This window comes from Pleurodeles waltl, chromosome 6 (assembly GCF_031143425.1).
Source record: "Pleurodeles waltl isolate 20211129_DDA chromosome 6, aPleWal1.hap1.20221129, whole genome shotgun sequence".
In the NCBI taxonomy this organism is placed as follows: Eukaryota; Metazoa; Chordata; class Amphibia; order Caudata; family Salamandridae; genus Pleurodeles; species Pleurodeles waltl.
The window spans coordinates 248,501,442-248,524,826 of NC_090445.1; the positions used below are offsets into that span (position 1 = coordinate 248,501,442).

Genomic DNA, 23,385 nt, shown 5'->3' on the forward strand with positions numbered 1-23,385 from the left:
TAAAAAGCCCTTATTTGCCATCCCTGAGCCATAAAAACTCCTTAATAGCCATATAGACTACCCATCACTGAGTCCTAGAATCTCTTTACTCCCCAACCCTGAGATCTAGAAGCTGCTTACAGCGCTATAGACTGAGCCTTGAAACACATTACTATCTCTAAATACTACCGATCCCTGAACCCTAAAAACTCCTCATTATCGATATACACTACTGATTTTTGAACCATAGACACTCCTTACTACCAATTCCTGAGCCCTAAAAGCTGCTTACTAGCGCTATACATTACCCATCCATAATCCCTACAAACCCATTTTTGCACTTTTATTAACTCCGGATGTAACTGCCACAGTGTAATGACTCCTGATATACTGGCTGCAATGTAACAGTAACATACCCTCCATATGCCTCGTCCGGGCATTTACCTGATGAGACTCCAGTAGTGGGGCATGTAGATATTGAAGAGTAGAAGGGAGACTGTTTAACTTGTGTCAGTTTGATGGTCCATAATACCAACACGTTAAAGGAACACAGATGTGGGAAAGATTCAATAGAACCTCACATAAATCTGCAATTCTTCAAATTTTAGAGTGGAATAACCGAGGCAAATAAAGATGATTACAAAATTGGAATGGCTGGTATAAGCCCAGAGCTTCAACTTTCCAATGTTTGTCTTTATGTTTCCCCCTTTATAATTCAGAACATTCTACCCTCAGTGGGTGGAATGTTTTAATAGCTTATAGCCCTTAAACCGCTGACTATACCAGTTCTTAAAGGCTCTCTCCCTTGGTATAGGCCCTTGCCTGCGGCTTCGGCCTATGTCTCGGATTCACGGCCTTTAACAACCGGTACAACCCTTGGAAGCAGGCTATAAGCTATAATACATTTTATCCTAAATTACACTGAATGTCATGTTCCACAGCCAGGAACCGTTACAGTAATGAATTGTTCATGTGTTTCCTGCAACAGTTTTGCAGCTGTAATTGGCAGAAGAGCAACCGCAAAAATGAGCAAGTTGGCTCTTTGATCCATTGTCACAATACTGTTTCAAGATCGTTCTGCAGGCTGCTGCTTTGGTGTATATCGTGGGAACAGAAGATATCTTTGTAATCCTCCACCACGCCGCTAGGAAGGTTCTCCGTGGCAGGAGAAGGCATGGTATGCCCCAAATTGGATGGGTGCTGAGCACATCCAGACAGGTTGTTTAGAGACTGGCAGGGTAATGCTCTGTGCTTTCCGGTCTGCAGTGATCCACCAACTGATGCCCTGTGATTGGCAAGGCTCATGCTGACACTGTTAGTGGTATGGGATACTACTCCTCCATAGTAGTAGCTACCACCTGTGCTGGTGACACGGGCTCTCTGCTTGATGTCGAGGTTCAAGTTCCGTCGAAACCAGGCTTTCTTTATTTCTGCTTGCACCTAGGGAAAAAAAAAACTAAATCAGACTCCAGCTGCTCGAAATTGTAAATAGGGGAAAATGACAGTCTCACTTAAATGGAATCTAAGAGACAAATGTGCCCCTAGCCCAGTCCACCTCTGACAAGAGGCAACTCCATTGCAACCCACCTCACCGCATTCAGCTCCCTGATATACCATTGGAGGTAGGGGTGGGACATTTAATGTTGCCCCATGTCCAGACCCTCTTCCTCTTACCCCCTCCCTCCATTACTTCTTCAATCTACCATGAATGACAGTCTGGATTCTAATTTTGACAGACAGACAAGTTTAACTCACTTTCGGTTATAAGATTTAGCAAGTTGGTGATGTGTTACCAGTGGCGGCCCATCCTTTAGGGCGGAGCGGCCACACACCCCCACCTTTTGCCCCTCATGAAAAGTGTCTGTCAGGCTAAACAAAGGTCAGCCTGACAGACACTCTCCATGTTCAGCTCAGGCAGGCAGGAGTGAGACATGCACGATTTGCGCACACTCCTGGCTGCCTGAGCTGAACTTTGCTGGGCTGAGGAGGTCACAGCTCCTATGGGTGTGACCTCCTTGGCTCAGCAAAGGTGCCTCGAGGCCCTCCCCTGGGTGATGAGGAAAGCGTCACCAATTGACACACTCCCTGGGCGCTTCAGGTTTAAGCCCTGAAGTGCCCAGGGCGAGTGTCAATCATTGACACTTAGTCACAGAGTGGGGTGGGGTCAGCAGTCTCACTGACCCCATCCGACTCTGTGACGAGGCTGGGACTGCTGCCTTCCCTCATTGGCTGACCTTAGGGAAGGCAGCAGTCCCAACCCTCCTGGGACCTGGGGGCTGAAGGTAAGAGTGTGTGTGTGTGTGCATGTGTGTGATGTTTTAAATTGAATGTTTGGTGCGCGTGCATGTTTGAGTGTTATGAGTGTTGTTAATGGATGTGCGTGCGTGCGTGTGTGAAAGAATGAGTGTGTGTGATCTTTTAAAATGAACGTTTGGTGCGTGCGTCCATGTTTGAATGTTATGAATGTTGTTAATGGATGTGCGTGCGTGCGTGAAAAAAAAAGATGTGCTGCGAGAAACTGTTTCGCAATGGTATGTTTATGGTAAACTGTTTCAATGTGTCTATATAATGTATTAACAGCGTCCAGTCATTTCTTAACAGAAGCTAGGAATTCCACACTGTACTCCTCTGTAAACTGCGATATGCATTATTTTCATGTCATTGGGTGCTAATTCAATTAAATCTTTACCACTTTTAGGTAAAATGTAGCAATTATCAATAAGTAGAATGTCATAGTGTCATAAATTGGTTAAAATCAGAGTCCCTATCTTTATTACCGGTGCATCACCAATGCCCCAGTATGCATTTATGTGGTACTGTGTAGCACAAACCTAGCTAAAAGACAGTGGGCTATCAAAATTAAATGCATAATTTATAACTATTATATAATATATAATTCACAATAGGTGCCCCTCACTACAATAGTAAGCACAAATCCTGAAGGACACTTCTAACCCCATATTCCTCATCTTGTGAATAATCCTGAGGCATCAGACTGGATCCAGAAACCTTTAGATTAGTTCTCCTGCGCGTCACCAGGTGGTGTCGTGGGGCTCTGCACCAACATTGGTACGCTCAGAAAGCGACAAGTGGAGCCACATATAAGCAACACCCATGCACGCTGACATCAATTATTTTCTTTCTGCGACTTTAGACGTGGATCCAGAGCCTCTTCCTGGTCTTTGACAAGATTTTTCAGAGAAATTTATCGAGTGTTCAGGGAAATGTCACTCCATAAAACCACAGAGTTCAAACCATACAGGGACTGTCACAAACAAATGTCTGTGATAGATCTTCACAAAGTCTTTCTGTGGTGCCTGGGGTTGGACCACAATTCCAAGGCCAGTGGCAACTACACCCTGAAGAATCTGAAGGCCATCTTGGAATGCAAATTACAAGAAGACACCACAGCGAAATTGGTCAAAGCCAAAAGAAAGGTCCCATTCCTGCTCCTAAAGTCATTTCTGTTGAAGTCTTCAGGTAAGTCGAAGACGAAACACAAGAAATACAAACAAGAAACTGCCCCTTACCTATCACTCTGGATCTGCAGAGAAGGTTCTAGGGTGTCAACATGCCTTCTGGTCTCACCCTCAATCTTCCTTGGAGCTGATTACGCCTCTGGTCACAATGCACAGTGAGTTTCCAAGACTCTCTGTGACACTGCAGTATGTAGAAGATTCAGATTCAGGGAGGCTGTGTTGCAGAGGGTGTTGTTCCCTCTGACACACCTTTGGACCCCAAGGAACTATAGACGCCCCAGTCAGACTTCTGCTGATGGATCTGCTCTCAGAGCCAACTATGCTACTGGGGCCTGCATTGAGTTTAGCACCAACTCCAGTGCCCACTTCAGCTCTGGTGCTATCCCCCACACTAGTTCAACTTGCATCAATACCAATGCCAACGCCATTGATGAGGATATACAGCCTATCGTACAAACTGACTCCGACTTGAATCTGTCATGACTTTGACTGAAGTCATGGCAGGCATTGTTTGGTGGGCAACCTTTTGCTGACCCCTCTGATTCTGAGACTTTACATAATCTTTTTGCCACAGATTTGGACAACAACAACTATGATGATACAATGATGTGGACGGTTATGTTCACCATTATGAAAAAAACTGGTATGAAGAGCTTAAGAACCTCAGTGAGCATGACACTCCCCCTGATACTGAACTTCCGTCTCCCCTGCGGTGCCTGGTGTGGAGGAAAGCATCTCTTTCACTGCAGTGCTGTGAAGGGCATCTGAGGAGTTAGATGTATGATTACCAAGCATTAAAGTGACAACTAACAAATTAATGGACGTTCTATAACCTGGGCATGCTCTCACCGAGACACTGCTGCAATTTGATGATTCATTTACTGACACTCTTAAGGGTAGCTGGGCTAAGCCCTGGTTGGGTCTGCCAGTTAATACACAGATTGGCTGCTACTATTGATCTGCATCTGGCGATCCTGCCTTCCTAACACAATATCCCACTCAAGAGGGGCTGATGGTACAGGCGTCCACCGGCAGGGTCAACTCCAATGCCTTCCATAACACACATTCCCTCCTTACATGGGAAACCTTGGGGCAAAAAAAAAAAAATCTCCATGACCCTTGCTCTCCAATCAGTTCATGCCAGTTATCTTCTTGCCCATTAATCCCATGCCCTTTGGTACATGGTGGTTAAAGTTTCACTGGTGGTTCGGAATGACCTGTGGATATCTCTTATGCAGTCTGTTCAGGGTGGCAGTTATGTGCGAAATTTGTCATATGCTCAAGACTGAACACATTGCCTGGGATGTGCCATGAGTATCAGTTAGACCCTTCTGTGCCATGCCTGGATGAGGTCCACTGACTTTTTCGGGAGCATCCAGACATATTTAATGGGCATGCCATTTGACAGATCACACCTTTTTAGTGATAAAGCAGACTTGGCCTTGACGAGTATTAAGGAGAGTAAAGCCACAGCACGCTTCCTTTTGTCCTGGGCCTTTCTGCTCTCACAAGGCAGTTCCACCAACAATTTCAACCTCTCCTTGGCTACATTAGAGGCTTTTCCTTCCATCAGTGCCAGACTCCTCATCCAGCACAGCAGGCTTTTCAGCCCTGTCATGGCAGAGTCCATGACTCTCAATGAAAACGAGGGCAGCAGAGACAACATGTGCCCAATCTCTTGCCCCTCCAGTGGTCCCAACTGCACAACTGATGGCACACAGCCACCCCGTCAGAGAAGGGTCCGAGATTTCCTTCAATTTCCTGCAAGAAATAAACAGGCAAGTGGGTCCTCCAAATTGTTCAGGGCTATGCGTTTCCATTCCTTTATACCTTGCTGCAATTTCCACCAACTTCAGGGCTGCTGACGAAGTGCAGGCCCTTTTGGCCAAAGAGAGAATAGAGAGAATTTTGGTTTCGGAAGCAGGAACTGGGTGTTACTACCGCTACTTGGATTTAAAACAGCAAACCCTGACTCATGACTTATCACATGATTTTTACAATATTTCTGTTTACCAACAATTCATGTACTAAAACCTTGTAATTATTGCCTACGTGCATGGGCATCATTTAGGGGACATCAAGGGTCGCAGCTGCAACCCCTAGCTTGCCCCCTGCAACTTCTGGCATTGCCTTTGTGACCCCTGACATCAGAGGTAGCAAAATTAGTGCCAAGAACTCAGGGGTGACTTGCATTATCAGAGTTAGGGTCCAACCTTGTTTTCTGCTCATTTCTTTTACATTAATAGTGAATATTAGTTTATTATTCATTGTTAGGGAAATAAAACGTAAAGCAGCAAGATCTGGAACGGGACCTTCACTGGCATCTTAGGTGAAAACAATAAAATTGCTTTAAATGTGTTGTGTTTCTGTGTGTGTGCATGTGGGTGAAAGTGAGTTTGTGTGAGAAAGCATTTGTAAGTGTAAACTTGCATGTGGGATTGTGTCTGTGTGTGTGTGTGTGTGAGATGAGTAAGTATAACTGAGTTAGAGTAAGAGTGAGTGAGAGAGTGCAAATGAGTGAGTCAAGGTAAGAGTGAGTGCAAGACACTGAGCGGAAAATGGATGAGTGCAAGTGAGTGCTAATGAATGAATGCGTGTAAGGGAATGTAAGAGAGCACGGGTGAGAATTTGTTGTGCTTGTAAATCTGCTGTTGGAGCTGGCATGCGTCTTAGCTTATAGGAGCACCCTTGGCAAAATGCCTGCACTGGTATACTGGAGGCAATCCTTCCCTATGAGCTACCAATGGCAATATGCTAGTGCACTCTAGGTAAGTGTTGGCATGCTGCTCCTGCGAGAATATGCCAGTGCTGGCACAATGAAGAAAAATCTTAGTAATGGTAGCATGTGTGGCAAATTGATGGAGCTGGTACACTGGAAGAAATTTTGTGGCATATGGGAGGACAACAGTGGCAATGTCATGGGGTCATCCATGACAAACTGGGTCCTCAGCACATTTGATGTAACTTTTGACATAAGGGTCCTCCATAGTATATAAACAGCAGTAATAGGACAATTCTGGCACTGGCATATAATGTTTGGCCAAATGGGGCACCATGGCACAATGCCGACCCTGGCAATGGAGGTAACCTGTGACATAAGGGGGCACCTGTAGGCCAGATTGAAAAAATAATTGGGTCAACTCATGGGGACTGTAAGGTTTCACTAGACTGGTACACCAGGAAAGAACTTGAATAATTATTGAATGTGTTCTCAGAGCCTATGGCTTTTTAGCAAATCTATGTGAAGACTGCGTGTGAAAATGCACTACTACAGACCATTTTTACCAAAATGTGCTCAGTGTAGAGAAACCCCCAACCTTAGATCTTCCCTAGAAGATGTGAGACTCATTTTGTCAGCTTCCTACTATTCAGCTGAGTGTTCACTTGACACATCATGTCCTCGCCTTTGTATAAATGGTATCTAAAATAGACATTTGTGTTGTATTAATTATGTAAGTTCAGCATTGTTAAATATTATGTTTCACAGGGTTAAGGTCATGTGACATCACTTCCTAGGAAGATTCATGGTCAAAGGTCATATGAGGACATTTCCTGTCATATCATTAAGGTCAAAGAGTACATGATGTCACTTCCGCGACCCCTGACATTTTGGTGAATCGACGTCCATGCCTACGTGTTGTTTCTTTTCACGTGTTTCACATGCACCATTAAGGGGCACTTATTCACAAGGACTATGTGTTCACCTTCCTTTACTCACTGCACCTGATCTGGATAGTTGTTGGTACTGCTACACGTTACACATTTTGATCTTGTGAATACAATCCCAGTAATTTGGTTGGTGTTTTACCCTTGTTTTTTCTCCTTCATTAATTTTGGTAAAATAGTTTTTGATTGATACCTGTTGAGATATTGTTGCATTTTATTATGAAGATGGATCGAGGCCTTCATCCTATTTGAGATCTTCACCCACTTGAAGCTTTTCTGCGAAGGACAAATTCAAAATGCTCCTGATAGCCCGGGTCCTGTTTGCATTAAACGCTGGATGGTGGGGTTGGACCTGGAGGATGCTTATTTTCATTTTCACATCCCCGTCCTGCAGACCCACAGGTTCTTCCTGGGTTCACAGTAGGCCACAAGCATTTTCAGTTCTCAGTGCTCCACTTCGGTATCACCAGTGCTCCTTGGGTGTTCCCAAAAGTGATGGCGGTGACCATAGCACATCAATGGAGGCCAGGATACTAGTCTTCCCCTGCGACTACTAGCTGTCGAATGCAAGCTCATCTCAAGAAATCATCAACAACCTCCAGATGATGATGAACTCCTAACATCATTGGGATTCACTGTCAATGATACACACACCTGGCTCCTTCATGAATGCTTCCTTACACTGGAACCTTCCTACGTATGGTACGGTTTCAGACCTTTCCCCTGGGCTGAAGAGTGCAGGACATTCAGGCTATTTTCCCAATGTTTCAGGCCTGTATGAGGAACTTGAAGGTGATTCTTTTGTTGATCGGGAGCCAGTGAAGGTCTCTCACATGACTGGAGATGTGGCTGTGGTGGGGGATGTCCAGGATGAGTCTGGCCAAAGCATTCTGGATTCTCTGCAGTTTCTTCTGGAGTGTTAGGCTGGTGCTGGCATAGGATGCTGCTGACAAGCGCCTTGGTGACTGTTTCCCTGGACTCAATCAGGATCCATCTGAAGATCTTCCAGAGCAGGTGGAGTATGTGGAAGCATGAGGATGAGACGCTGTTGACTTGGTGATTCATTGAGAGCGAGTAGTCTAGGATGATGCTGAGGTTGTGTGCCTGGTTGGTGGGAGTAGGGTGGGGGGTTGCGAGCATTGAGGGCCACCAGGAGTTGTCTCAGGCAAAGGGGATAGCACCTCTGATAAGGACATTGGTTTTGTCTGAGTTGAGTTTGAGGCAGCTCTCCTTCATCCAGGCGGCGACTGCATTCATTCCGTTGGAAGTTGCGTTTTGTGGTTATAGGCTCATTGATGAGGGAGAGAATCAGCTGGGTGACAACATAGGAGACTATGTTGAGTCCGTGGTTTCGGACCATGCTAACGAGCGGGCACCATGAAAATGATGAAGAGGGTGGGGCTCAGAGAGGAGCCCTGAGGGACTTCGCAGCTGATCTCTGTCAGTTTCGAGGAGAACAGTGGGAGCCTGACTCACTGGGATCAGCCAGTGAGGAAGGAGCGGATCCACTCTAGGGCTTTGCTGCAGATGCTGGCGTCATGGAATCTAGTGCAGAGGGTGTGTTGGGAGATGGTGTTGAAGGTGGCGGAGAGGTCCAGGAGGGTGAGGGCTGTGGTTTCGCTTTGGTCGAGGAGAGTACGGATGTCATCCATTGCTGCGCGGAGTGCAGTCTTGGTGCTGTGGTTGCTCCTGAAACCTGATTGGGAGGGGTCCAGTGTTTAGTTGGTTTCAATGAATTTGGGTGTTGATGGCCTTCTCGATGACCTTGACTGGGAGGGGGAGCATGGAGATGAGTTTGTAGTTCTTGAGGTATGTCGGGTCAGCAGAGGGTTTCTTCAGCAGTGGGTTGATTTCTGTGTGCTTCCAGTAATCCAGAAAGGTGGCAGACTCAATTAAGCAGTTGATGGTGCCACATAGTTTAGGGGCCATGGTGGTGGTGGCACGGGTCAGAGGGGGATCCGGAGTGGATGGTTCTCATGATCTTTAGGGTGTTGTCTGTGGAGAGATTAGTCCAATTGAGGAGGGTCGGCTGGGAGCTGGAGTCTTTGGGTGCAGTGGTTGCGGATGGGGTAGGTGGGGGTGGGTGGCCCCTGGCTTGCGAAGCTTTCATAGATGTCTAAGGGCTTGTGGTGGAAGAAGGTGGCAAGGTTGTCGCAGAAGTCTTGGGGGGGGGGATGTCAGTGGAGTCCGTGCTGGGTTTGGGGAATTCTATGATCACAGTGAAGAGTTCTTTCATGTTGTGTGCATTGGCCTTGATGCGTTGCTGAATCTCCATTTTTTTGTGGTTCTGATGAGGTGGTGGTGTCTGGTGATGGCTATTTTGAAGGCTGCATGGTCGGCTGGGGTCTTGCTGTTCCTCTATCTTCTCTCAAGTTGTCTGCAGGTGCGCTTGGACTCTTGGAGGGCAGGGTAAAACCAGCTGGCTGTTTTGGGGGGTGCTTGTTGGAGGGTTTGCTAAGGGTGGGCCAGTGTGTTGGTGCAGTCGGAGATCCACTGGTGGAGGTTGTGTGTTGATGTGTTGGTATCCTTGGTGGCCAGCAATGGTGATTGGCAGAGGGCGGAGGTGAGTTGGCCTTCAGAGACCTTGTTCCACCTTCTTCGTTGGTGGCGGTGGGCACAGTGGTGTTTGGTGGGTTTGGTGAATGAGAAGTGGATGCAGTGGTAATTGGTCCAGTGCAGTTCGGAGATGTGGGAGAGGAGGATGTCATTGCTTGTGGAGAAGATGGGGTCAAGTGTGTGTCCTCCTGAGTGGGCTGGTGACGTAACCAGTTGTTTGAGTCCCAGGGTGGTGAGGTTCTGTAGTAGGGAAGATTTGTTGCAGTCATTGAGGTTTTCCAGGTTTCACCAGGGAGGATTTTGTCCATTGAGGTGAGAGTGTGGTGTGCAAAGAGATTGGCTATGGATTTGCTGAAAGTGGATAGAGTCCAGGGGTTCTGTAGATGAGGGTGCCGCAGAGAGTGGTGTTTGGGTTGGTCTAGATCTAGAAGTAGGGATGCTCTATGCCGGGAGCGTGGTTGTCAGTGCTAGTAGTGAGTCGGAGGGCGTTTCTGATGGTGATGCCTCCTACTTGTTGGTTGATGCAGTCCTTGTGGATGATTTTGTAGTCATCTAGAATGGCAGTGGTGATGTCTGGGGCTGAGGTGGGGGTCATCCAGGTTTCCGTGAAGAAGGTGACATCTAGAGAGATAGAGTAAAGCAGGTCCCAGATCTCCACTGCGTATTTGATGAGGGAGCAAGTGTTGAGAAGGATGCAGCAGCTGTGGTTGGCTCCAGTACTGGGTGGGCATGTGGTTGGAGGATCCAGTGTAGAGGCAAGAGAAGGCAGAGTTGCAGCAGGCGAACTGGCCTTAAGTGTCCTTTGGCAATGCGAGGTGGCAGGCGGTTGATCTTCCGGTGTTAAGGGTGTGTAGGGTGCCAGCGTCATATCGATGAGAGGCACGGGGCCAGGGTCTGTGGAACTGGGCGCGGTCCAGACACGGACAAGCACAGACCGGCGTGCCTTTAGTGCATCAGCGGTACAGCCACTCAGCACTCACCATAAAGAAGGGCAAGGAGGTGGGAGGGGTTCGTCAGCTGAGAGGGAGGAGGTGGGAAAGCGACGTGGAGAGGGGGTGGGCTGCAGTGATGGAGCAGTCTCAGGGTTGGTAAGGGAGGGGAGAGACGAAAGCGGAAAACAAGGAAAACAGCGAGAAACCAATGGAAAACAAAAGGAGAAAATAGAATAAAAATAGAGGAAAAGCAAAAGTAAAAAAAAGCAGAAGACAGGAAAAACAGAGACAGAGCTTACCAATGGACCACCAGGGGTGTGGCGCAGGCAGGAGCCTGCGGGTGGAGGAAGGACTCGGATGAGGAAGCGTGCAGAACCTGGAGCAGCATGAGGGGCCGCAGCAGACAGCGGTCAGTCGCGGCTCGCAACGCTTAAAAGGGGTGTGGCGGGGCTGGTGCAGTGTGACGGGGAGGAGAAGGGGGGACAGGGGAGGGGGATGGGGGTAATTAAATTATTTAAATAAATAAATAAAAACTTACCTGATCCGCCGACCTGCACCACTCTCCTTTCCAGCATCGCTTCAGGCAAAAGCTCCCAGCCTGCCCTCCGCCAATCCTGACGCTGCTCAAAGCAGCATCAGGATTGGTTGGGAGCGCCCAGCCAGGGCACTCCCAGGCAGACTGGGAGCCTGTGCAGGCTGTCTCCAGCCCGGCAACTGTGTTGCTGGGCTGGAGACAGCCTACTGCGCATGCGTGTTTGGCCAGCCCAAGACAGCCGCCGAAACACACATGCGCTCTGAGGTGGAGTGCTGAGCACTCACCCTCAGTGCACATCATAGCCTTGGCCCCGCCCTTTCAGAACAAAAGGATAATAAACATAGTTTATTATCCTTTCGTTCTGAAAGGTTTGCAGCTTCTGCTGCTGGCGTGGGGTGACGCTCCTCCACCCTTATGGAGGAGCCGCCCCTGCAGGTGGTGCTGTGCAATGGGGAGCAACAGAGCTTTTCCAAGGGTTAGTGAGTTAATGGTAGCCACAGGTGTGTCACTGCTGGTTTGGGGAGGTCAACTGGGAGAGGTGGACATTAGAGGCCTCACAACTCCCCATCAATTTTTTGCAGCTGAGGGCAGTTCACTTGGCGTTGAAGGTCTTCCTGCCTACCATTAAAGGAAAGTAGGTGCTGTCACAAGCAAGGCAGAGTGAGTTCTGTGCCTTGTGTCAGGATGGATTGCACCTTTGGAATTGGGTGGACCACTAAGGAATTTCTCTGGTGGTGAACCACATGATTGGAACTTGAAAAGCAAGGACGGACAAACTCAGGCATCAAGCGGATCAAGAATGGCAGCTGCACCTGGAGGTTCTACTGGCTATCATACAGCCTTGAGGAAAGCCCTTTTTTTCACCACATTCGATAAAGTGCAATGTCATCACTTCTAAGCACTGGAGTTTTCAAAAAAGTTCACGTTCTGAGACACCTTCTAGCTAGTGCTGAGCTCAGTGTTTTTCCACCACTACCTCAGCTGCCTTGAGTTTCAAAGAAGATCAGAAATAACCTAGCTCAAGTCATTCTAGTGGCCACAAGACTATGGTACCCAGAACTCCTGAGTATGAGCATCTGTCCTCCAATCAAACTGTTGCGTTGGGAGGATCTTCTGTTGCCACATCTGGACAGGGTAAAACTGACTTACACCTGATTGACATATTTAATTTACTTATAAGTCTCTATTAAAGTGGCACAACATATACTCAAGGCCTGTAATTGTGCTAACCACTTAAATAACCCCTTAAAACATCTCAGTCCTGCCACTGTAACTGTTTGCAATTGTCAGGGAGACCAGATCCTCGGAGCCTGCGCATGTTCCCAACATGTCCACCACTAGACAGCTCCAAAACTTCAACAGATATACCACAGAGCCTGAGAGAGTCCAAATGGGGGAAAAGGGTATTAGGTAGGGAACAGCTGGGAAGGAGACATGTAGGAAGCAAGAGGTTAAACAACACAATGTCAAGATATAATCACATTGACTTTCAATAGACTATGGTTCTAAGAATTCTTATACTGTAATCATGGATAACTCAGGACATGACTATAACTAGGCCTCAAGAAATCTAGGTACCTGGAAAAATCAAGAATGGGTTAATACAATGTTTCATTTGAGCTTTTCAGGAAATATCATATACTGTCTAGAATACAAGAACCTTCTTCAAAATAATTTCAGAATAAACACTGCATTTTTACAGGAGGACAAAGGCTATCTGAATATTCCATGAAAAACAACAGGAAATGTACTAGGAGCTTAATTAGCACAAAGAATGCTGCACTTTGAATTAAGCGTTTCGAGAAAACCAAAAGCTCAGGATAAATGTGTGCACCTCAACAAACACTGCACACCAAAGTATTCAATGCCATAAAAAGATAGCGCGCACAGCCGATCTGAAAATCAAGAGCTTACTGCCAGAAAAGAATCGCACACCTTGCTGCCAATTCGAAGTTTCACAATGCTAATGTCATGAAATCATCGCGCACACTGCCGATCTGAATGTGAAGAGTATTTATATCAGGAAATGAATTGCGCACCTTGCTGATTCGAAATACACAATGCAAATATCATGAAATGATCGCGCACACTGTTGCCGATCTGAATGTCAAAGTTAAATGTCAGGAAATGAATTGTGCATCTTGCCGATTCGAAATACACAATGCAAATATCATGAAATGATCGCGCACACTGTTGCCGATCTGAATGTCAAAGTTAAATGGCAGGAAATGAATTGCGAACCTTGCAGATTTGAAATACACATTGCAAATATCATGCAATGATCGCGCACACTGTTGCTGATCTGAATGTCAAAGTTAAATGCCAGGAAATGAATCGCGCACCTTGCCGATTCGAAATACACAATGCAAATATCATGAAATGACCGCGCACACTGTTGCCGATCTGAATGTCAAGAATCATATCCCAGAATTGAATTGCGCACCTTGCCGATTCAAACAAGAATATGTAAATGTCATGAAAACACAATCATGCACACAAGGAGTTTCACAACTAGGCCCAAAAACTCAAATGTCTTTGAAAACAGGGGCTGGGGGCCCAGCCCGACCTCCGCCTTACCGCCCTGCTAAAGGATCGTCAATATAATGGGGGCAGGCCTGGAAATATTGTAGGCCTCCAGGACCGGAGCTCAGGAAGTTGCTGCTGCTCTGCACTGGGACCTCTGAATAGTGAGCACGTGGAGCTGGGCTGACTCCCTTATATAGAGTCAAGCCCAGCCCACAGACAACACCCAGTCATGGGGCAGGGAAAGCTTCTAGAAGGTCCTAGAAAGGGACCACACCCTGACACACTCGGTAAGCCTGCAGCAATACCTTGCAAATGAACAGTTATTACAAACATCATTAATAGTGGTTTTCAAGGTTAAAATCTGCAATGCAAAAGGTTAACAAACTGCATATAAACATAATGCATGAATTACGCCTTTGCATAAAGACTGGGTTTTTGCATTTTAGTCGCCCATAGAGCGCTCACTTTCCTGATGTTGACAGCAATTTTAAAACCGCCAATTTGAATTGCCAAAATAACCCCGTTGCCACGCCTTAAACTCCCCTCTTATTAGATATGCCATCCCTAAGGTTGGCTGTATGTAGCGCATAGTGCAGGGTGCATTGCAATTTAAAGGTTGGAAAGGCACTTTTAAGTTTTTCATGTCCTGGTAGTGAAAGGCTCACAAATAAATTTTTCGCTATTGTGAGGCCTACTTCACTCATAGAATAACATTGGGTGCCTTATTACATTTAATAAGTGCTAACCTTTGATTGGGAGCATGTCGGAAATTCATGTTTGTGTCTGAGAAATTGTAATTTATAATCCTCTTTAAAGGTAATGTCTGATTTTACATCTCAATTTTTTAAATGCCACTTTTAGAAAGTTGGCATTTTTCTACAGTAACTATTTGGTGCCTGCAGTGTGTTCCTGAGTCACATGACTGGATTTCCAACTTTGACCCAGTCTCGAGGGACACAATGTCCGCGTTTGCCGCTTTGAACTTTTATGTGCTAGTTTTTACCTTAAACTTTAAAAATTCTGGAGTCAAATGATGTATTAAAATGTTTGGCTATTTGTCATTTTGGAGTCAAATTATGTATTAAAATGTACTCTTTTTCGAAACTGGTGTGGGTTTTTGTATTGTGTTGTGTTTTTTGCGTTTGTGTGCTGCATAAATACTTTACACATTTCCTTTAAGTTAAGACTGACTGCTTTTGTGCCAAGCTACCAGAGGGTTAAGCACAGGTTAATTTAGGGACTTTAGTAGTTCCCAGTAACAGAGATTATGGCTATTGCTTGAACAGGGGTTACACCCCTCTCAAGGAACAACCAAATTTCTCACATCCACCCAGCAGCGTGCAGGAGAATGGCTCTAAAATTTTCCAGATCCACCCTGACTCCTTGGTTATTCACAAGGTAAGGAATCTGCGGTCAGAAAAAGTATCCACCAGAGAGATCATCACCAAGGGTAAGTAAACTTGTTCTTCAGTTAATAAATCAATTCCAATTAAAGAGATATTAGTACAATTAAGGCAACCAGAAATTGTATTTTATCTTGCATTAAATACTATCCATTAACCAGCCCCTTTGTAGTTGTGAACACAGATTCTGCTCGTTATAAGATCCCTCCACTTAGCAACCACAAATCTGCAAGATAAACTTACCTCCCCATTGCAAAAGCAGTAGATGATGGCCACAAAAAATCCCTGCAAAGAAACAAAATCTCTATTAGTCCAGCTAACCCTGAGAGATGGCCGACACCTGATACTTCTGCAGCAAAGTAACACTAAAGTCACTCTTTCTGAAACCTAACTAAAGTTACTTACTACTGAGGTGATGGGAATGTTAAGCTTCAGACCCCAGGGCCATGAACTACTTTGAGGATTTCAGGTTCTTCGATGCCAGGTGAAAGAGTTCTATTCAACTTTTGCTTGGGTCCGAGGTTGAAGATGTTCTAATGAATTATTGCAAATTAATTTGGAATTGAAAGAATGACAGTCATAACAGTGTTTACCTGAGTATCTCTCTTTATTGAGTTAAAGACCACAGAGGATCTAGGGTCAACTTATCTTTGTCAGATGGAAATAGCCTTTGAATTATAAATAGATTACCAGTGAATCGATGTTAGCAACATATACACAAGCAATTGCGAACAGATGCGAACAGAAGATGAACGATGGGAGAAACAGTCCAAGAGGTTCAGAGACTCCCCCTCTCGAATGGTAAGGCATGTTCTGCTGTCTGAGGCTGGGAAGAGGGTTACCGCCTTACCTTCAGAAAGAAGCCCTTAACGATTGCCGACACCTGAAGAATAACCACATAATGCGTTGTGGGCAGTTTCCTCTGGAAGAGTAGTCTTACAAGGCAGGATTCCACTATCTTAAACTGAGATAGGAGGGGAATTACTGCACAGTATCTACTTCAACATCTTATTCTAAACAACGGTTTCCCTATTTTTGCAAAGATACCCAAGGGGGGGGGGCCATCGAGTATGTCTGCAGGCAGGAGCCAATGCAGTTATCATGGGTCTGCATGCTCACTTTGCCACAATGTCAAGGTCATCAACTTAAGATCCCAGTCTATAAACCCACTTGAGCAGCTGCAATTGATAAGGATTCCCCCACCCGAACAGGTCAAAAGAGCCAAGTTCCCACACACGTGATGTCTTCCTCCACACCTTTCCTTATTTTTGGATCAATCTTTTACTAACATTTTCACTTTTCCAAGTGTAACAGAACTGGAGGTAGGAGAGATAGAATATGTCAACTAACAGTCATGATCTGAAGTATTAAGTGCAAGGCATTTTTATATAAATGGACACATTCATAAAACATAGCAACCCACAAAAAGAGACACAGAGTTGAAATTGTAGTGATTGTATTGTATGTGGTTAAAGGAAAAAAGGCAATGTGCAGAAAGATCAGAATGCAGATATAGATCTCAGTTGACCTGAGAAAGGATACTTTATACATAATCATCTTAAGGAAGCAGCGAAGAGAGTCACTTACATTGTGGTAATCATCCGTCAAATGGAACCAGATAATTTAACGTCAAGGGAGAATCTCAAGGCTTCTGGAAAAAAAGGCCCCAGATCTGAAGCTAGTCTTGTAACTTGTAAATTACGTTTTCTTGGGACAACCGCTTTAACCATCTTAAAGATCCACTTGTTATGGCTCTGCTGCGGAATTCTTCTAGTGTCTTAGAATACAGATTTTTGCTATCCGCCTACTACCCACCTTCTGGAGACGTTTCCAGTATTTGACATGTCATGCAGTAGGGTCAAAGAGATGTTTGCCTGTAAGCTGTGGCTGTGGATGGCTTTTGTCAGTCCAGATTTACGACCAGCACACTCCTAGCCTAGGGCTTGATTCTAGCACGTGGATTATGCCACAGTTTGGTTTTCTGCACATCCAGCAGTTCACACCCAAGTACAGGCTGGCTGATTTCAAATGAAAAGGCATCCAGTGGTACACAGAGAAGCAATAAAACTTTAGGGTTTTTCACGAAGGCCTTTGTGGCTGAAGCATAAGAGTTGATCACCCAATATTCTCACATGTTTTTGAGTTACATCTGCCAATGGGCCTACAAAGCTCTTTTATCTTCCTTGGAAAAATTATTTTATTAGAGTGCTACAAAGGTCTGAGAATGTTCCTGTGTTGGCCCCATGTCTTCAGGGAGGCATGGATTCTTGATTATGGTGGGACCTAGGGAGCATGAACCAGTAGATTTTTCAGACAGTGTATCAGTTGTAGGTAGCACCACTGCTGTGAGGAGTCAGTGTGGAATTTAGATTGCAGATCATGGGGGATTCGAGAAAATGCTCAGAGAAAATGGGGCCCACAGGTATCCACAATTGCCCAGTCCTGTCACTCATGTTTCTTTAACAGAAGTGGGTGCCTGATCACTCTCTCTTCGTCCTCCCAATGATTCAGTGGTGTTTGAGACCTTGTCACCACCCTAGGGATAGACAGAACTGTAATAGCCATACCTGGCCTCACAGTGCCTGTTCTAGCCTCAAAGTTACCTGCAGTTAGAAGTTTTGTAAAGCATGACGGATACTCCTAAGGGTATCTTGGCAGTATGAATCAGAAAAACACAGTGATTCTGAGACATTTAACAGAAGAGCCAGGTTTTTAGCTTCTGGAATTTAAGATGACAGAGAGTCTGATGTGGGGTTGGAATAGTACGGCAGTTGTTTGTTCAACCACCAATTCCAGATCATTTAACCCATGGGATAGTGACAAAGAACGATACAGTGCCCTCCGGGAGATACACCCACACCTCTGAGAGAGAGCCCAAAACATGCTTTGTGCTTATCTATGACGCACCATTGCATGTGGTCGACAAGACTATCAAATGCTGATGTGGAGGGAGACACCTTCTCCCGAAAAGGAGAAGTAGAAAATAGTGTTCTAGGTGGGAATAAATAGTCCTCCTCATGACTGCCAAACATTTCTAGTACATAAAAGAAATGAACTGCATTGCACAAGAATCTGTGGGTACTGATCAACTTAAACTCATTATTTACGTTAATCCTCTGAGGACCAAGAATGAGTCTGAAATAGCAGGAGTGGTTCCTTACAAACACACCCCTACCTTTGTGAAACACTCATCTGTCACACCCTTGCAACCACCATGGGCTGGGCCACCACTCCTTCTTTAATCGATGGTCATGCACACAGCACACAGCACCGCAGCTGCGTACTTACTCCAATGGTGGTGAGCCACACGAAACTTATTTTCCGTGGGAGAGAGCTGGCTGGCACGTTCAAGCCCACACCTCCTTTGGTGGTGGGGCCTAACACATCCAGTCTCTTTTGCTGATATTGAGGGGCCTGAGCTTCAAGGGCCCGCCGTGTCCAGTTCCTGCTAAGAGCTCCCTTCCAAATGCATATTGAAGGCCCATGGCAGGCTGTAGTCTCCAGGGAGGATTGAGACTTGGCACATAGACACCTCACCAGTAGAACGCAATCCCCTCAGATAAAGGTAGGCCACATGATAATTTATATATTTGAAGTGAAAGACCAATATTGGCGCTCCTATTCAGGCTGTTTGGCTACTTTCATCCCTGACTCAAGGAAGCCCACTTGAGCCTGGAGTAGGTCTTCCTGCCTAACACTTAACAATAAAAAGGCTATGGAAAGAGGCTCTGTGCTAAGCCAGAATTGGTTCCTGAGGTCATGTGGTGTCGGTAACAGTCGAAGTACAGGCGTGCTCAGAGAGGTAGTAATGAAACCTATTAATTGGAGCTTCCAATCATCTTCAAGGGCAGGCTTGGTTCATCTGACTAGACAGCCTGAGAATGGATTGACTTTCTGAGAGAAGAGTTACCAATGTAGTCCATTTCCTCAGGCTGCTCTTGCTGCTGTAGGGTGCCTGGACAGGACGACAGCCGGTTGTAGTTCTCTCTTGCACATCTGTCCGAGCTTTGTGGAACTGCTCTAAGTGTAGCTTGAAGCCAGGCAAGTTAGACTGCTTACTTTTTGCCAAGTTAGGCTCTGTATCCGGTTTGGACCCAGCCCTGAAACAGCAACTAGGAATGAAGTCACAAATATCAGCTTCTGGTTTGCTAAAAGACGCTAAGAAATGAGGAAAGTAACCTAAACCTATTTTTATTGCCAGTATTTCCAACTGATTGTCAAGCTTTTCAGTGAGTTGTCAGCACTAGCAGCATTAATACCAATGTGGAGCCAGTGCTTGAATACTCCATTAAACTCACACGTGGTTTTCCCGTCCGAGGTGCCCAATATGAAGCTGACATAAAAGTGGATGCATCGATTTGCAGATGATGTGCCACTTGGTACTACTAACTGCTACTCTTACCCCTGTGTTATTTATCTGTTGTCTCTCTAGAGCTTGAAAAGGCCCGCTGCATGAACAGCGCTGGGCTGGTGAGGCTGGTCCTATCTTTTATCACCGATGAAGAGTTCTCAGGCATGTGGGGCAATAAGCGCTGCCACACTAGAGCTTGTCCACGTCGCCTTCCAGCTGGGAATCCTCCAGTGGACCTTGTGGTAAAAATGACATCATAACTGCTTTTTACAGCATTTTATGTTACCTCCATTTTATAAATCAGGAAATTAGTTTTCTGTCGGCCTGTCACTCTCAAAGGATGGCGCAGGTGCAGCTTCTGTTATATAGGCCATGAAAGCGCACCAACTACACGCTATATCAGGGGCACCATTGGCCTTCTGGGGTGCAGCTGAGCTCCAGTCAGCAGGGGTAGTATTAACATTATAACTACTTTCTGACACCAAATGTTGCCCAGTTCTCATTTCAAATTCTGGCTAGTTGTGTTCACTGAGTGGTATACAATAAAAATCAATAAACTGATTTTTGTAGTTATGGCAGAAGAGGTGTTAGAAAACCCATGGGGATTTTGTGGTGAGTGTGACAACAGGCGAAGCAGAAACTCCATAGGGGGTAAGGTGACCCAGGTAGGAGAAGCAAAAAAAGATCAGGAACACGTGGGAAGCTCAGTGACAGTAGTAGTAGGAGAATCAGAAAACACTTGAGAAGTGAGGTGGGAATAGAAACACATAGCGAGTAGGGTGGCAGCAGTAGATTCAGACACTATGTTAGATACAACATAACAACGTCATGAGTGACGACACTGACGTGCTGTGGATCATGAAACAAACAGGAAGTGTGACCTCTGACTGAGGAAGCACAGATGAGATCGGAAACAGACCTGAGAGGAATTGAAGAACATCTCGTAGTGCATCTGAATCTGCCAGAGGATGCCCATCACCTCAGTGTAAGGCATGGCCATAAACACCACATAGTGCACCCCAAAGAGGGGAATCAAGACTAGGGTGGATTTCAGAAGCTTCCTGTGGGCACAGAACAGACAGGAAATTAATTATCAGACTGACGTTTAGGTTATTTTACATCAGTTACTATTGCATAAGTAAGAGCACACAAAACAAGATTTCTTTAGCTGTTTCATAACATTCCTTCCTCTGAAGTAAAAAAATATTTTGGTATAACTTGGGGAATGTTTTCAGTATGAAGGGGAGGCAATTAAACATTCTAACTGAGGACATAATGTTTCCCATACCTAGCTATTTGTTTTAACAGCTGTGAATTTGTTTTTATACCTGCTTAAAGCACACTACAGCACTACAGCATTTTCCCATAGACACAGAATGGATAAAAACCTTTGATATATCTGGCCGGCCCTAAATCCTTCAATGTATTGGCTGTTTACATATAATTTAATTGCACTTCCATTTTTCCTATCCCAAATTGTACAATGCACATTTTTCCCAATTGTTCCATCAATTTAGCCTCGCTCTGAAGTTGGCACAACGAAGCGAGAACTGTAGATTACATGCTCCAACTAATCAGTGGGTGGAGCTCTGGTATGTCGAATTGGCAATTTACACATAGATTATGTTTGATACTTATTTTAGACTTTTATCAGCTTTACCAAGTACCCGATTTCTTTCGCACAAGTGCACCTTGTAAATCAAAGATGCAAACAATCAACGTCAAGGGAAAGTAGGATGCAAATACTTGGAATATGATGATCAGTTTTATATGTCCTTAAATACCGCAAAGGTGCTACAGTACAAACAATACAGACGTGGCATGACGACACAGTGTCCTGGTGTGTAAAGAAAGGCAAAGTAGAAACACACTAATGGCTGTCTTAATTGCTACATTAGACATGGAGAGCAGTCAAAAAAACGGTGGCATTTGGTGTTTCGCGTAAGAAAAAACAAAAGCCGGTATAAAAGACTGTTTTTGTCAATGTTCCAGAGTTATTTCGAGGAGCTCTTCAGCAGGACAAGGGGAATGAAATTTAAGGAAACATACTTACTCGTAGGTCGAAAAGGAGACGAGAAACTACAATTTAGATCAGTGACGCATGACAGAGCACGCTGCATTTTTTTCCTGTAACTAATTTTCGGCTATTTACTTCATATAACCTGCTATTGATCAACAGTAAATATATTTTAGTACCAAAGTTTAAGAATGCAATCTTAAAATGTCCTTTGTCTTATCTTGATGAATTTGGAAAAAGCACACAATTTCTGCATGTAATTCCCCATTTATCGTGGGCAAAACCAGAACAGAAGGATTTACTGCACTCAGAAAATATCTCACCTGTGGCACTGGTGTTTGCTATGTGCCGTAAACGCTCCCCCCACCCGTGTACCAGCCCACCCTTAATTGAGGCCCTCGTGGCAAATACCAGTGAAAAGAGGACATGGTTTTGGTTCTTTTTGATATTCATTATGATACATAATAAATACATTTGTGGCAACAGGGACCCTAGGCCTCTTACCTGTTTATAAATGCCTGGGTAGGGATGGTGGAAGAATGAATGTGCTGCATTACTAGGTCCATATACCACATGCTAAAACGGGGCATGCATCTGACCTTCCCTAATGCCTAGTTGAATTGTGGGGTTGACACATTAAAGTCAAGTATGGTGTCCTGCAGGGGACCTAAGGTCTCCATATCATCCTCAATTGGTCCATTCCACGCCAACCGCTCTTCACTTCAGACAATACTTCCAATTCTCTTCTTAAAAGAATGCCGTTGCCTTTGCGAGCGCCAGAAAGGGTCTATGAAGGGTCTGTCTGTGCATTAGCCCATTTCTTCTTTTCTTACAGTTTTCACATTAACTATTTAAAAAAATGAGGTCTAGCACTATTCATACTAATAAATGTTTATTAATACGCAAATTAATACAAAATAAATTACATCTTTCCAAAATCGCTGTCATAATAGATATCAACCTAACTTGACACATTTGCCTATAAATCGTAGCCACTAGCTTCAGTTTCTCATTAGACTGTCCATTCTGTGTTTGTGCAGGAATTAACTTTTTTTTAAACATATTTCTATTGGAGTACATGTGTATAGAGTGCACAAAGCAAGTTACATGGTACAATATTGCGTGTAAACAACCAGTGCAAATGGCAGTCATGCCTACCCCCAGGTGCGGGAATTAACTTTAACCATCATATGGTGTTGTGCCTGAATATGTGCCACAATAGCGTCATGTGAGTTGGACTGAGAAACCTATAAATTACATACCAATAGCAAGTGCTATCTTGATAGGGCCATGCAAGCGAAGCCACACAATCAATTTCATTTAGAATACGTCATGGACTAGTCCATGAAATTAACCCTCAAGCAGGGGTGAGCACGGCAGGCAGTACCACAGCCTAAAGACATAACATCCCGCCTCAGGAGAACTCAACTTAACACTACAGAAAAATCTATGTGACCATACTTTACACCATAATATCTCTGTCTTTCTAAGGGGGTGGGTTGGACTAGGGCTGTAGTGGACCTGAAATCCTCATGTCTGCACCTGCTCATAAAGACTCTTTGGGATCCTGTTCTCAGTGTTTCTCCAGAGAAGGTAATAGAGATGCTGAGTTGAACATTTCTTTACTACAATAAAATCCTCATTTGTGTGTGAACACTCAGAGAGTGTTCAGTCACCCACTGAGCGAGACAACCTTTTGGAGAATGAAGTGTTTGATAACATTTATTCCTTGATCGTTTTGCTGTGACACAGGTCTGTTTTACCACCGAAACGACCTATCGTGTCAATTTGAATGGTACAGGAAATTTCCTCGACATCTTGCCATAAAAGAGCAGAAATATATACATTTCATAAGAAGCGGTTATTCAATATATTTTCCTTCAAATCAAATAATTATACAAGCAGCAGCATTTAAAAAGTCCTTGATAACATGATTTAAAA

General features: G+C 44.9%; 1 protein-coding gene across 1 annotated transcript in view; it reads right to left on the minus strand.

Annotated features, from left to right (window-relative positions):
* Positions 1-919: 919 nt before the first annotated feature.
* Positions 920-23,385, minus strand: part of LOC138301518 (parathyroid hormone/parathyroid hormone-related peptide receptor-like) — a 198,893-nt gene continuing 176,427 nt past the window's right edge. Inside the window, exons 12-14 of the mRNA XM_069242032.1 lie at positions 20,347-20,488; positions 15,320-15,361; positions 920-1,419 (exon numbers count right to left, since the gene is read on the minus strand). Of these exons, the coding sequence (XP_069098133.1) occupies positions 1,033-1,419; positions 15,320-15,361; positions 20,347-20,488 (571 nt within the window). The 3' untranslated portion in view covers positions 920-1,032. The remainder of the gene's footprint in view (positions 1,420-15,319; positions 15,362-20,346; positions 20,489-23,385) is intronic.